General features: G+C 45.5%; 1 protein-coding gene across 2 annotated transcripts in view; it reads left to right on the top strand.

Moving 5' to 3' along the window:
- The window catches only part of REL (REL proto-oncogene, NF-kB subunit), a 30,669-nt gene that overhangs the window by 13,765 nt on the left and 3,467 nt on the right, over positions 1 to 13,437 (top strand). For both annotated transcript variants that reach the window (XM_021527529.4, XM_085576985.1), the window contains exons 5-9: positions 8,573 to 8,713; positions 12,273 to 12,377; positions 12,657 to 12,869; positions 13,192 to 13,260; positions 13,358 to 13,432. In XM_021527529.4, coding sequence (XP_021383204.1) covers positions 8,573 to 8,713; positions 12,273 to 12,377; positions 12,657 to 12,869; positions 13,192 to 13,260; positions 13,358 to 13,432 — 603 coding nt within the window. The remainder of the gene's footprint in view (positions 1 to 8,572; positions 8,714 to 12,272; positions 12,378 to 12,656; positions 12,870 to 13,191; positions 13,261 to 13,357; positions 13,433 to 13,437) is intronic.

Genomic DNA, 13,437 nt, shown 5'->3' on the forward strand with positions numbered 1-13,437 from the left:
AGGATTAGTGACAGGAATGTTTTTTCATGTTTATTTAGTTGATCAGAAAAGGGTTTTGTGAGCAGCAATCACTGCAAATGTTCACTGCTTGACAAGGTTGAAAGTGTTATGTATGGGTTTAGTTTGTTTTTTAAGGTCAGAGGAGTATTGGTACATTTTCCAGGATTGTGCAGGCTGTGCGGAATCCATCCTGCATTGTGTTTTACCTCTGTGTCTTCAGAAAGGCATCTGACTTCCCTGTTTAGAGACATTCTGGAGCTGTGCATCCTCTTAGGAGGTTGCAAGTTGGTGTTACTCATTTCTTGTATGATATCATCAAAGAAACTTCATGGAAAACAAGCCTTCAGGGTGCTTGTGTGTTGGTAGGCTTTTCTTTTTTCTTTCTCACTTTCTTCTGGAACAAGCATTCCCTATCCTGAGCCTCCTTTTGAGGAAGAGAGGTTCAGTATTGACCTTAAACAATTGATGCCTACCTCGGAATCCTTGGGTGATTGGAACTTGTTTGCAGATCACTGCCGTGTGCCCAGCTGGAGGTGCAGCATCGGAGTCGTGTGAGTGTACCTGTGTAAAGGTGTCTCCTTGTGAATTCCCAGTCTTGGCTGGCAGCATCTGTCCCTTGTGAAGTTCAGCACAGGTTGTAGGAGCTGTGTGCATTCACTAGGATGGATGACTTGCAATTAGGTTGTTCCTGTTGTGTTAGCCTTGTTTAAGAGGGAGGGAATTGCTGTTTCCACATCGTGGTTGTGATCCGTGGTGTTCCCAAAGCATGTGCCATATACTTTTCTCCTCTAATAATCTCAAGAATTCTAGAAATCCCTTTTGTCTCATCTCTGAGTGTTCCAGGGAAATGGGGCACAGTGTCAGCCTAACATACAACTGGGACACCTTGGCGTAGTGATGATGATGATACAAATAGCACAGCATCGAAGGAGCAGAGTTACTCCTCCAGTGGAGCTGCTCCATGTCTCCTTTCTATGGTGTTTGTTTTCCTTTAAGAGCTATTGAGTTGTGCCATATCCTTGTCTTCCCATGCACTGTCTGATGTAAAGCCAACTCAAATTAAAAGAAGAGCCAGTTTTCGGTTAAGAGCTTTTGTGAGTGGGTGTGACTTGACATAGAGACAACAATTGAGTTAATAACAACTGGAGTTAATTGTCAATGAAGAAAAGTCCTAAGTGTTTTCTTTAAATTATGGAAAAACTGTACTCAGTGCAGTGTTACAGAGGACTGACTTTTTTTAGCCAAATGCATGGCAGCGTGAAAACCCTAGACTTGTCTTGGAGTGAGAATCACCAAATTCCAGACAGTTTTTATCAACAGGGAAAACCTTCCCTGGAGCTTGCCACAGGCTTAAGCCTCCTGCTCCTTTGCAGTTGCTTGTGCTTAGGAGCATGCAGTTCATTTTTAGGCTCTCCCCTGCAGCCCACACCTAAGTACGTCTGCGTGTGCCTCCGCAGCGTTTCCTTTGCCATTTCCCCTTTCCGCCCGCAAGCAGCTGACCCCGTGGCTCCGCGCTCATCACCGTCTGTGCCGTGACGCCCCCACCACGCTCGCGTCCTGCCCACGCCGTTCCCTGCCGCAGCTTCCTCCGGCACTGCTTCCATGAGAAACCTCCTCTCCTTTGATGCCGCTCTCCTGCGGCATCTCCGGGATCCCCCTCTCCACCTGTGCTAGCTCCATAGGGAGTTTTATGGATTACGTGAGCAGCTCATGGGAATGGGTTGAAGGTGTCCACTGTAATGACCGCCTTGGATATCACAAGAAACTTTAAGTCTCTTTTCTTGTATTAAAACAAATGTGCAACCCCCCAGTTAAATCCTGAAGTGTAAAATCCTAGTAGTTAGGGTCATCGGCTTTTGAAGGGGCACAGAGCAAACCCACTCCAGGGAAGCTGCATGTCCTGATCATGGCATGGCTCTAGCTCTTAGCTTTGGAAAGCTCTTTCTTCCTCTGGTCTCATGCAAATGCTCCTTTCAGCTTATTCCAAAATGTGTGTGTTGATATAAAGGACAGCCTGCTTTCAAATTGTTTAAAAAGAAAAATTACCAAGTTGCAAGACAAAAATGCTGACTTCTTTATTTTTTTCTGATAGAAACAAACTGCTTAAGAAAGATATTGGGAATGTGCAGAGGCTGATGGATACATTCATTTAACTCTGTTCCAACTTTACCTTTTTTCACGTTGAACTTAAAGCAGGAAAGGAAGCCAGAGAAACATTGTCTAGGCAAAACAAGTGCTGAGTTTTGAAAGTTTTAATTGAATTTCCAGTTCTTCCCTTGACCAGGCCATTTGCCTCCCCTTCATTTTTTTCTTCTGTAAACTGGGGAAATGTGTCCCTAGAAGTTTGGACATTTCCTGACTGTAGAATGTCGTCTGAATTTTAGTTGTTTGCACTCATCAGCTCCCTGAGTTTTTGCTTTTTGAAAAATAGATGTTGCCGATGCACATTCTGTTTCAAGGTACATGTAAAAGTTTCTCTTTTTCCTGCAGAACTACCTTTTTGTGGATCTCAATGGAATAAAACAGATGTTGGTGTATTGGGAGAAGAAACAGTACTGCCACAGTTGTTCCTTCCTCTTGTTCCCAGCTTTACCAGGACTCTTCATCAGGGACTGTAGTAATAGGACAAGGAATAGTGGGTTCAAACAGAAAGAACAGAAATTCAGGTTGTATATACAAAGGAAATTCTTTAATAGTGGTGAGGCCCTTGCACAGGTTGCCCAAAGAAGCTGTGGATGCCCCATCCCTGGAAGTGTCCAAGGCCAGGTTGGATGAGGCTTGGAGCATCCTGGGATAGTGGAAGGTGTCCCTGTCCACAGCAGGGGTAATCTGAATGAGCTTTAAGGTCCTTTCCAACCCAGCCCATTTCATGATCCTACCCCGTGGGAAGTGTTAGTAAAATGCTGCACCAGCCCAGCTGTGGCTGCAGCAGGGACATAGGCTGGGGGGACAAGCTGGATCTGAAATGGACCTCCTGGGCACCAAAACGTACCTGTGACTTGCAGCCTATTTCCCTGTCTAGCTGTGCCTGGTGTAAATCAGCAGCAGCTCTGGAAGAAGCTCTGCTTTCACCAATTCCCTAGCGCCAGGGCTGCCTGGGAACCAGCTGGCTGAAAACAAGCCTTTTCCTCTTCCCTTCTGGCAAGATAGTTCTGAGCCAGACCAGTTCCTGGATCTGATTCACCACATGAGAGCTAAGCCAACCTGAGCAGTGCTGGAAAGGTTGGGCAGAGCCACCTCTTGCAGAAAAACCTCTGGCATGGGCCGAGTTAGACTGTCCAGTCGGTATCAGGGCCAAGAGGGGTATCTTTGTACTCCAGGAGCAAAACCCTGGAGGCAAACCACCTCTGTGTCATCCCTTAAATGAAACTGAGCTCCCAGCATATCCCTAAATTAAAAATCCTCATCTGCGTAAGAGAGAAACAACTCATGATGATTATTAATGATGTGTGTTCCTCACATATGTAGGGATGTGTGATGATTATTAATGATGTGTGATCTCTGAGGTGTTTTAACTTGTGGAAGGTCATTCTCTTTGACATCTCATATGGCTCATGTGCCCCTGCAGCCCCTCACTGACAGGGGAAGGTCACAGGATGTCCCTTTGCAAGATGAGCTATGCTCTCCACAGAGCCCCCTCTCTGACTGTGTCACACCACATTGCCCTGGAAGTTTCCATGCAGGTTAAGTTGAGATGCCTCCAGCTCTGCCCACTCCAGAAGGTTGACATCATTAGCTGGGTGATGGGCTCTGTGTGAGGGATCTGCTGTTTGATAGGTGTCACATTATCAGTTAAAAAACCACACCTTTGATCATTTGTCTTCAATGTTCAGAAAAAACTTTTAACATTCCCTGAAGCATCACCTTATGAGTGAATATCAGAGCCCTTAATCTCCTGTTAATTTAATCATATAAATGACATTTTATTAGCCTTGCTGGATGTTGAAAGCTGTTGAAATACTAAAAAACCTATAAAACTATAATTATAAATTAATAAACAGGAGGCCGGACATTACCAGCATCTTTAATTTTGTGTCCAAACTTGGACTTCCATGTTGGCGTGTTGAACCCAAAAAGTCTCCAATTTTGTGTTACAGAAGCAAATCCAGCAGGTTCTCAGTGGAATTCAGCAGAATCCCAGCGGGGCATCTCTGGATTTTGGAGACAAAAATCTTGGAGACAGGGACAACCCAAACCTGATGCCTGGGAGCTGCCTGGATCAGCCAACTCGGGTTGGGAGAAGTTCACAGTTCAGCTCACATGGGGTGTTTTGCCCACACTGGGACTGTATTGGTCTCTTCCCACCTTAGCAGACAATGGATTAGGGAATTATTTCCAAGATAATTATTTAGTGAAGTTCAGGAACCAGAATTTTGTTCAGAAGAGTTGTAAACAGATCTATAAAGAAATTATATACTGGTTATTGTAGCGCCTTTCCAGATGAACAGCAAATCCTCCCCGGGTTTGACTGTAACTCCAGGTACTCCTTTTGCAACCCTATTGCCAGAATCTTGGTGAGTGGGGCTGGATTTCTTTTACCATGGTGCTGCTGATATTTTTATAGACTTTTTTGACATCATAGTCCATATTTACCTTAGAATTTTAGTTATTTTAAAAATATTATTCTAATTTCTGTGAGTTACTTCTGATAGCTCCTTGTAAAGCTTACAAATAGTTTTTCAAGTGTTCCTGTGTGCAGAGATTAGTACAGTTAAAGGATTTCTGCCAGGTTAAGGCTATTTTTTGTAATTACACTGGGCCATCACAGGAACATACCCAGGCTTTTGGTTGGGCTTCAGCTCTTTCAGCTGGATCCAGATGAAGACTCTAAGGTGTGGTACCACACAGCAAGCAGCAGTCAGAAGAGGAAGTTGAACCCTTGCCAAAACCAGAGAACTTCTTCCCTTTTTGTTTTTTTGGTTCATGTGTTGTGTTGGAGTCTTTTTTTCTCCACACCTGTGGCCCCAAGGTGCCACATGGGGTGACGTTTTTATTTCACGTGTGTGATACCCCTGGTTTCAGTCCTGCTTGTGCGGAGCTTGCAAGGCTTGATGGAGTGGTTGCTCCTCCTCTCCAGTACATAGCGTTCCCCAAATCTTCGGCAGTGTTTCCTAACTTTAATGACTTCAGGTTTGTCAGGTTTAACCCCTCTGTTGTCCTTCTACACAGAAGTTGGTGGAATAAGATGGGATGACATGACCGTCCTCCACCCGGCCGTGCTCCAGGCGTTACTCAGGATGTTTGTCTGCCTCAGCTTTGTTTGCTTTTAATATTCCCAAGGTGTAAGCCAGCATCCATTCCAAGTTAGTGGCTGCTCTCAAATTGACTTCAGAGGGAGCAGGATTAGATGTTTGTTAAAAATAACATTTTGTTTTGTTTGGATGATTGTCTTGTTTTGAAATTGGCGAAAGCTGTGTGCTTCTTCATATGCACATGGAATCTGGTGTCTCTCTTTTTTAAAGCGTATCATCACAAGATGGAGTTGCAGCTGTCTTGTTCTCCTTTTTTTGCACTGTTGTGTTCTTCTTGTCGGGTTAAAAATAGCCCAAGAGGAATCACTCTTGACTGAACACTTCCTCTTTCAAATTATGGGTTTTAAGAAATTCTATTAAATAGTTTACAAAAACACACAAATCAGGAGCAGTGGGTTTTGCTGCAATAGAATGAGCTGTACACAGTGATTCTGTCCCTTGCCATTCTTGGCACACCACTCCTGTGTCAGGTGTGAAACAGATTTATTGGGAATTTGTGCAAGTTTGGATAGCATAGGAAATGACATTATTTGAATATTAGCATTGCTAATTTTCTCCATATCTAGAGTGTTTTTGCTTTTATAGAGTACTCTTAAGCTTCAGTCTGCTGTTACATGTTTCTGAGGAAGAGACACATTTCCCTGTGGAAGGTTCAGAGTGGGACTGATGCTCCTTTAGCATGACAGAGGCCCTTGGTTGCTGTCCTGGTTCAGGACAAATTTGGGGAAAGAACCCCAAAAGGGTTCCTTTAGGAAAGCAGATTCAATTGGCCCTTCCCCCCAACCAGTTCAAGAAAGATACCTCTTTGGAGAAAAGTGGAAAAAACCTGTTTATTAAACAAGCAAACTTAAACAATATTAAACAATAAAACTTCTTGCCACTCCAAGAGAGAGACAAACTCAGAGAAATCCCCCGGGTTGCAGCTGGGCTCACTCAGTCTCTGATCAGTCCCTCCGGCGCTGGAAATGCCACGGCCCAGGCCTGGCACACTGGGCCACCGGTGTGAGCTGCTGCTGCTCTCCTGGTGTTCAGTCCAGAGCCAGGGAAAGGGATAAAACCACAGTCCAGGGAACTTCTTTGCCTCAGCTAGCTAAAACTAACTAGGAAAAAAAACAAAAAAAAAACCAAAGGAGAGCTCTGTCTCGCTGTCTGTCCGTCCGCAGACAACCCAGTCCAGGAGCAGGAATGTGGAGGAGGGAGTGCAGTTCTTGAAAACAAACTCCGCACTTCTTCCCCCCACCCCTTCACTCCTGGAACAAGTCTTAAAGGTGTAGAACTTATTAGTCAACATAAACAGGGCAGACGATTGGAGATAAAGGCATCATGCAGTCAACCTAGGACAGTTGCACAGCCACAAAGTCCTCACTTTGGATTCAGGGTCAGAAGCCAGATCCAGATTTTGTGCTCAACTTCCATCTACAGACATCTTACTCAGGCAAAGGTATTGAATTTTTGTGCTTAGTTTAATTGCGAAGAGGTTTGAGGTTTGAGCACCCCTTTGGGTCTCTGCAGGGATCCACATGGTCGCCAATTGCTAACACAGCACAGGAACGTGAGCCCTGATGTCAGAGTGTCCTTGGGAGCCAGCCATGATGTCAGGGCATGAACTAGAGCTGCTGTCCTGCTAGCCTCTCTGCAAGGTGCACTTTGGGAAGTGCACTTTTCTTTCTGTGTTCTCTGAATTAGGCTGTAGCCAGAGGCAGCTGGGCTGCAGAGTTGGCCAAATCCAGGTCAGGCTGAGGAGCCGTCTGTTCCAAACCCGTTTCCTAAAGATCCTCTTTCAGGTTAGCAGGTGAACTAATGAAGTGCATTAAAGCATAAAACTTTGTGTGTCTGGTGACACAGTCAGCACCAACCTGCAAAGTGCTCATGGGCAGAACTCCCCTGGGCCTCAGCACCTCTGAAGCTCACACAGTTGTTGCTTAGTTTTGTACTCGCTGCCATATTTGCCTTGAAATATTGCGGATCACAGGCTTGTAAAAGGGAAAAGTGACTTGATTTCCCTTTGCACTAGAGACCAGGAGAAATTGATATTCAGAGCCCCAGAAGGACTCAAAATGCCCAGTGGAAAGTATTCTGAGCTCATCATCACACTTACAATTTCACACTTATCAAAAGGTAAAAGGAAGAAGCCACTCAAGTGGGCATTGTGGAATCCCACTCATGGCAGGGTGGAGACCTGAGCCAGTGATAAATGCTAAAGGTCAAAGCAGGCAATCTAATCAGTAGCCACGTTTCATCTTCTGTTCATGGAAGAGCCCTTTGAAAGGGAAGGGAGGAGAATAGAGAGCTGGTGTTCTGGTGGATTGGCACATGTTGGCTTGGGTAACTGTGAGGAGTGTGAAACAGCTGACCTGCTGCTGGGAGGAGTTTGGGGAAACAGAACACTTGCAATTATTTTAATTATCAGTATTTCTACTTAAGTGATATTAAGCCAGTTTCTCATTTTTACTAACATTGAATGCCAGCATAAAGGTTTAGTGTCACACCTAAAAGCAAAGTGTCGAATTCAGAGGGGGCTGCTCTTCCCACAATTGTCCATTAAGCTGGGAATACATGAAATGTTCAGTAATGATACCCCAGGCTCTGTGTCTTGTAATTAAAATAAGAAGTGAACGAAACTGAAATGCTGAGTGTGGGTTTTGCATTGCTGGGGTTTACACTGGGAGGAATATGCAAGGAAATGGATCCTTTCCAACAAGGCTTTCTATGTGTTACAAATCTGTCTCCCAATGGCTCCACTAATCCCTGCTCTGAAAGGTACAGCTGTTACACTGGTGGTCGTGGGGAGGGGTGGTGGTTTCTGTTGTTTCAGCTTCATTCTTGCCCCAGGACTTGCCTTATTATTCTTTTTCTGTCTCAGTTTCTAGAGGAAAATCATGATACCATGTACCCAAAGTCCCTCAGTGCTGCAGAAAATATTTAATGAGATCCTGGGATCCCTTTGTACCAAAATATTTCTTTTGGGCAACAACATTAATTTTGTAAATTTTATCACATGCAAAGAAGAATAAAAAATTACTTTTAAATTGTAAATACAGGGAGCTGTTGTGGTAGGCAAGGTGAGGAAGCCAGGCACAAGAAACAGTTGGAAAGCTCAGACAGTTGAACCTTGATGGGTGCAGGGAAAGCATTAAAGGCTTCAGTATAATTTGTTATGAGCAAGGAATTAATTCATGCAGCCCATTTCCAGCTGCCAGGGGCTACGGGCATGTGTGCCTGGGCAACACCATCTCTTTTACTGGTGGGGACTCATCCCCAGTTTGGTAAAGAATACATGCTGATTCTGTGACTGACCCTTGTTGCTGTCTGTTCTTCAGTGCCCGAGGAGCAGCTGCACAACATCGACGAGTACGACCTCAATGTTGTCCGACTCTGCTTCCAAGCCTTCCTTCCTGACGAGCACGGCAACTACACGATAGCCCTTCCTCCTCTGATTTCCAACCCCATCTATGACAACAGTGAGTACCAGCTCGGCCAAATTCCTTTTTTTTTTCCTTTTCCCTTTTGTTTTTCTCTTTAGCTTGGGATGAGGAACGCCGGCTTCCTGAGGTCTGTGCCAGCTCTGGGTCACTTCTGTGGCTTGCGGCTGTCAGGTGCATGAGTGTCACTTGGCAAGTCACAGTGAGCATACATTCAAACATGATCCCAGGGTGAAATGTTGGCCAACCGGAGTGACAATTGTCCATGGCATTCATGGACTCAATAGGCAGGTGTTTTTCCAGCCCTTGTTCACACACAGCAGCAATGATTGCAAGGAAAGGCCCATGCCTGATGTGCCAAGTGATTAAATTGATAGTAATGAGATGGATGGCTGCCTCAAGGCTGATCTGCTTTCCAAGAGAGTCCTCTGGAGCCTATTTGTGCCCTTGAGGAGTCTTGCCTTTGCCTTGTGAGGGCTCTGGAATGGGACTTGCAAGAGAGATATATGTCCGTGGGAAACTGTCTGATGGCATTTTGTGTCCTGGTTTGTGGCTGTTTCACTGTACAGGTGGGTAATGGAGGAGTCCTTGGTCGTGCTCCAGGAGGGTGCAGAAGTACGTGACACTCCTTCTTGGCACTGTTTTCCACATTCCACAAAACTGGACATCCCTAGGGCATCAGCAGCTGAGGATTTTAGCCCCCAGTATGTGCTGGACTCCTCTCTAGGAGCAGAGTAGCAAAAGAACTCTCAATCCTGAAAAACTTTCCTGAGCATTTTTCATTTCTGCACCATGAGTGTTTCCATGCTGAATATTTGACATCCTCATTTTAGCAGAAAGTACTGAATAAAATGAGATCTGCATTTCCTGAAATTGTTAGGATTGTGTTGATGTGGGCACAAACCATTGTGAATATGTTGAACTCAGATGGCTCTGATATATTTAGAGTCTCCTCCAGAATGATCTAGAAACTGGGGCTGTGAGCATTGTGTCACTGAGAACCCTTGCACTGAAATAATCAGTGCTGAGATAAAAACTGATGTACCAGATTTGCAGCTCTCAGATGCCATTTAGAAATGTGCCAAATCATGATTACTTGTCGTGGGCTGACGTCAGTGCCGGCAGAGCCGCGAGAGGCCGGGGCTGAGTGCAGTGGGGGAAGTAGGGGCGGGTACTGGGGTGTCTGTGGGTAGCACTGGAGGCACCCAAAACCCTCCCTGTAGCGTAGTAGCCGTGTAAATAAACCCAACCACAAATTGGTAAAGAATGGCCCTGCTCAGTTTCAGATCCCAGTTGCTTTTAGAAGCATCAGCCTGGTCAGACTTGCTCAAATTAGGAGCAAAGAGATACTCTGAAAGCCAGCTTGGACACTTCAAATCCATTATTTTCTTCACTTTCTCATCCTTCGTGGTCTTTTGCTGTGGATAGTGAGACACAAAAGAATCATATTGACATCATGCCATCAGCAACCCCATTAACAGAGGCTGCAAGCATCTCAAATTCAGCGCCTTCTCTTTCCAGATGCTTCTGAAGTTAACTGGTTTGGAACAGAAGTTTCCCAAGTTGCATATCAAAAGCTCTTAGGAAGAGTCAGATGAGGCAGCTCAGCATGCATCTTGTCCTGCCCTTGTTGAAAGCAACATGATTTTCATTGACAAGCCTGTTTCTCAAGGGATCTGTCACCAGGGATGTGGTGTGGGGGAGTGAGGAACAGGAATTGGGCAGGAGCTGAGGTGACAGGGGATGAGGAACATTTCCCTCTGAGGCAGGTGCTGGGCTCAGCGCTCCTGCTGACAACACAGTGGTACATCCACGTCTGCTGGCATTTGTGTGTGTTGATTTCCCTTCTGAATTCCATGTCTAAGGACCAAACAACAGATTCCACTGAAGGAGACTGTCCCAGAAATCTGTTGCAAGGACCTAAAGAGAACTGTAAGAGAGCTGGAGAGAGACTTTTCACAAAAGGGCATGCAATGACAGGACAGGGGGTGATGGCTTCAGATGGACAGAGGAAGGATTAGATTGAATGTTAGGAAGGAATTCTTCCCTGTGAGGAGAGCAGGCCCTGGCACAGGGTGCCCAGAGAAGCTGTGGCTGTTCTATCCCTGGAAGTGTCCAAGGTCAGGTTGGATGAGTCTTGGACCAGCCTGGGATAGCAGAAGGTGTCCCTGCCCATGGCAGGGGAGTTGGAAATGCATGATCTTTAAGGTCCCTTTCAATCCAGACTACTTGGTGAATCTCTGCTATTGAGTGCCATTCAAGCACACAGAAGTGAAACATTGGTAAGATTAGGCTTTTCCTCACAATTCTTAATTTACCCTTCCTGTGAAAAGCGCACCATGACGCTGTCAATCACATGGCCCTGTGCTGTTTCTGGGTTTGTTTGGTTTCCTCTCCCTTGAAGGGTTCTGATTCATTCAGCAAATGAAGTAGCGTATGTCATGTAGTACATGATGCTGTAGCTCCCACTTATAATCACGACAGTAATAACTGCAGATAGTAACTACGTAATTGGGGACTGGTGAGAGGTTACCAGGAACTCTTCTCTAGGTGTAGTATATGTTGTGCTGTAGCTGTACTTGGGTAGGAATTGATTCAAACTGAGATCTAAAGCAGATTTGTTTGGTTTGGTTTTGTTTTTTGTTCGGGTTTTTGATTTTTCGCTGTTGGGGTTTTTTTTGGGTTTTGTTTTTGTTTTTTTTTTTGAGATTGACACCATGAGCTTTGATTTTGGTATTTCTTCTCTGTGTCTGGAATGGAGGCATGTGGTGGGGGAGCTTCATGGAGGATCAGTTTCATGGTGTCAAAGCAGCACCAGCTGGATCGTTCTAGACATTTTAAATGTGTTTGGAGCTGCTGGTCCACAACAGAGCCAGACACCACCAGGCAGAGCATGGCTCCATCCCGTTGGAGTTGTCTATAGCTGTGAGATTGTTTGGAATGCAATGTGCAGTCTTCAGTGGGGGCTAATTTAAGATGAGAGTCAGCTCTCCATCTTCAGCTGCCCTGAGGGCTGTTCAGATACAGCCACAGTGTGGAGTTGGAAGCTTGAGTGGTTTGGGGTGAAACCTGCTGCCCTCGGTGAAGGTGTGAAATTATGGAGCTTCTCCTGGACACCTGCAGAGGGGAACAGAGGAGAGACTGGATGGCCAAGTAGCTCTGTGAATAGAACTACAGCCAGATCCTCAGAAAGGGGAATTCTCCTGACTTGCTAGCCCAGCTCTTTCCAGAGAAGTGTGACTGTACCAGGTAATCAGTCACCCGCAGAACTGCTTTGAATTCTGCAGCTTGAAGGGCAGTAGGGCTGAGCACAACCACATCAGTGGGGGAATATTTGAGACTGCTCTACAATAGTTAGGGAGTGGGTGGTACAACAGTGCTAGTGTCTTGTGTTTGGAGATAAGATGTAGGATTGTGGAATATCATATCCTGCTGCTCAATTTCCTGTATGGAATGACTTGCTTTGTGTGGATTTCAGGGTGTCACACTCCTCCAGCTGTTGCCTTCCCTTCATATGCCTGGACTCCCAGCACCTCCTATCCAACAGTGACAAAGCTACAGTAATTCTAGGTCAATAAATCTGTCTGTTTGCTTCCAGGAGCTCCTAACACCGCAGAATTGAGAATTTGTCGTGTGAACAAGAACTGTGGAAGCGTCAAAGGAGGAGACGAAATATTTCTGCTGTGTGACAAAGTTCAGAAAGGTAACCTGGATTAGCTTCTTTCTCTCCCTTTTTACCAAATGGACACATTCCATGACCATTGTCCTGCTGGGGGGCTGAAACCCTTCACCACACACCTCAGAGTGGTTTGGTTTTGGAGCTGGGTAGAACAGCTTCCAGGTTCATGGGATCTCAGCACCTCTTGTGCCTTTAAAGTTGAGTCTTTTACTTTGCAACTGAATCCTGAGTCAGGCTCCTCACTTTGCTCCTCCCCCCTTTTTTTCTGCTCTTGACAAGCATCTTCTGTTTCTCATGGCCTAGATGACATAGAAGTCAGGTTTGTCCTGGACAACTGGGAGGCCAAGGGCTCCTTCTCCCAAGCCGACGTTCACCGCCAGGTCGCCATCGTGTTCAGGACGCCGCCGTTCCTCAGGGACATCTCCGAGCCCGTGACGGTGAAGATGCAGCTGCGGAGGCCCTCGGACCAGGAAGTCAGTGAACCCATGGATTTCAGATACCTGCCAGATGAAAAGGGTATGGTTCCAAGATAAGCTTCTGAACAGCCATGGTCAATGCAGGACTCGTGGTAGTGGCTTAATTAATAAGAAATCCACAGCACTGCTTTGGCAAAATAGAGGTTTGGGTTTTGAAAGTTAGACCAGTCAGTTTATTCCCTCTTTCAGTGAAAATACTGGAATTATTGTTGGGTAACACTGGTATGGTTTGTTAGTGCTGCCATGCCTGCAATGTTTTCCTTTAAATAATTCCTACCACAACTTGATGCCACTAGGGAGTTCCTTTAGGCCTTCATTAAAGAGAAATGCAATGCTTTCCCCTTCCACTCCTTTCTCTGTAGATCCTTATGGCAACAAAGCAAAAAGGCAAAGATCAACATTGGCTTGGCAGAAGTTCATGCAGGACTGTGGTAAGGAGACTATTTGTTTTCTTCATCTTGTTTGAGTGAACTTATATTTAGATGGAGCTGTTTCCTCTAAATGCTGCACACTCGTGTTCCATCACAGGATCAAACACGATGGAGAGGCCCAAAGTAGCCCCATTCCCTGTTGTCACTCCTGAAGGGAAGGCAATTAAGAAAGGTAGG

The sequence above is a fragment of the Lonchura striata genome, chromosome 3, assembly GCF_050655825.1.
Source record: "Lonchura striata isolate lonStrDom1 chromosome 3, ASM5065582v1, whole genome shotgun sequence".
Classification (NCBI taxonomy): domain Eukaryota; kingdom Metazoa; phylum Chordata; class Aves; order Passeriformes; family Estrildidae; genus Lonchura; species Lonchura striata.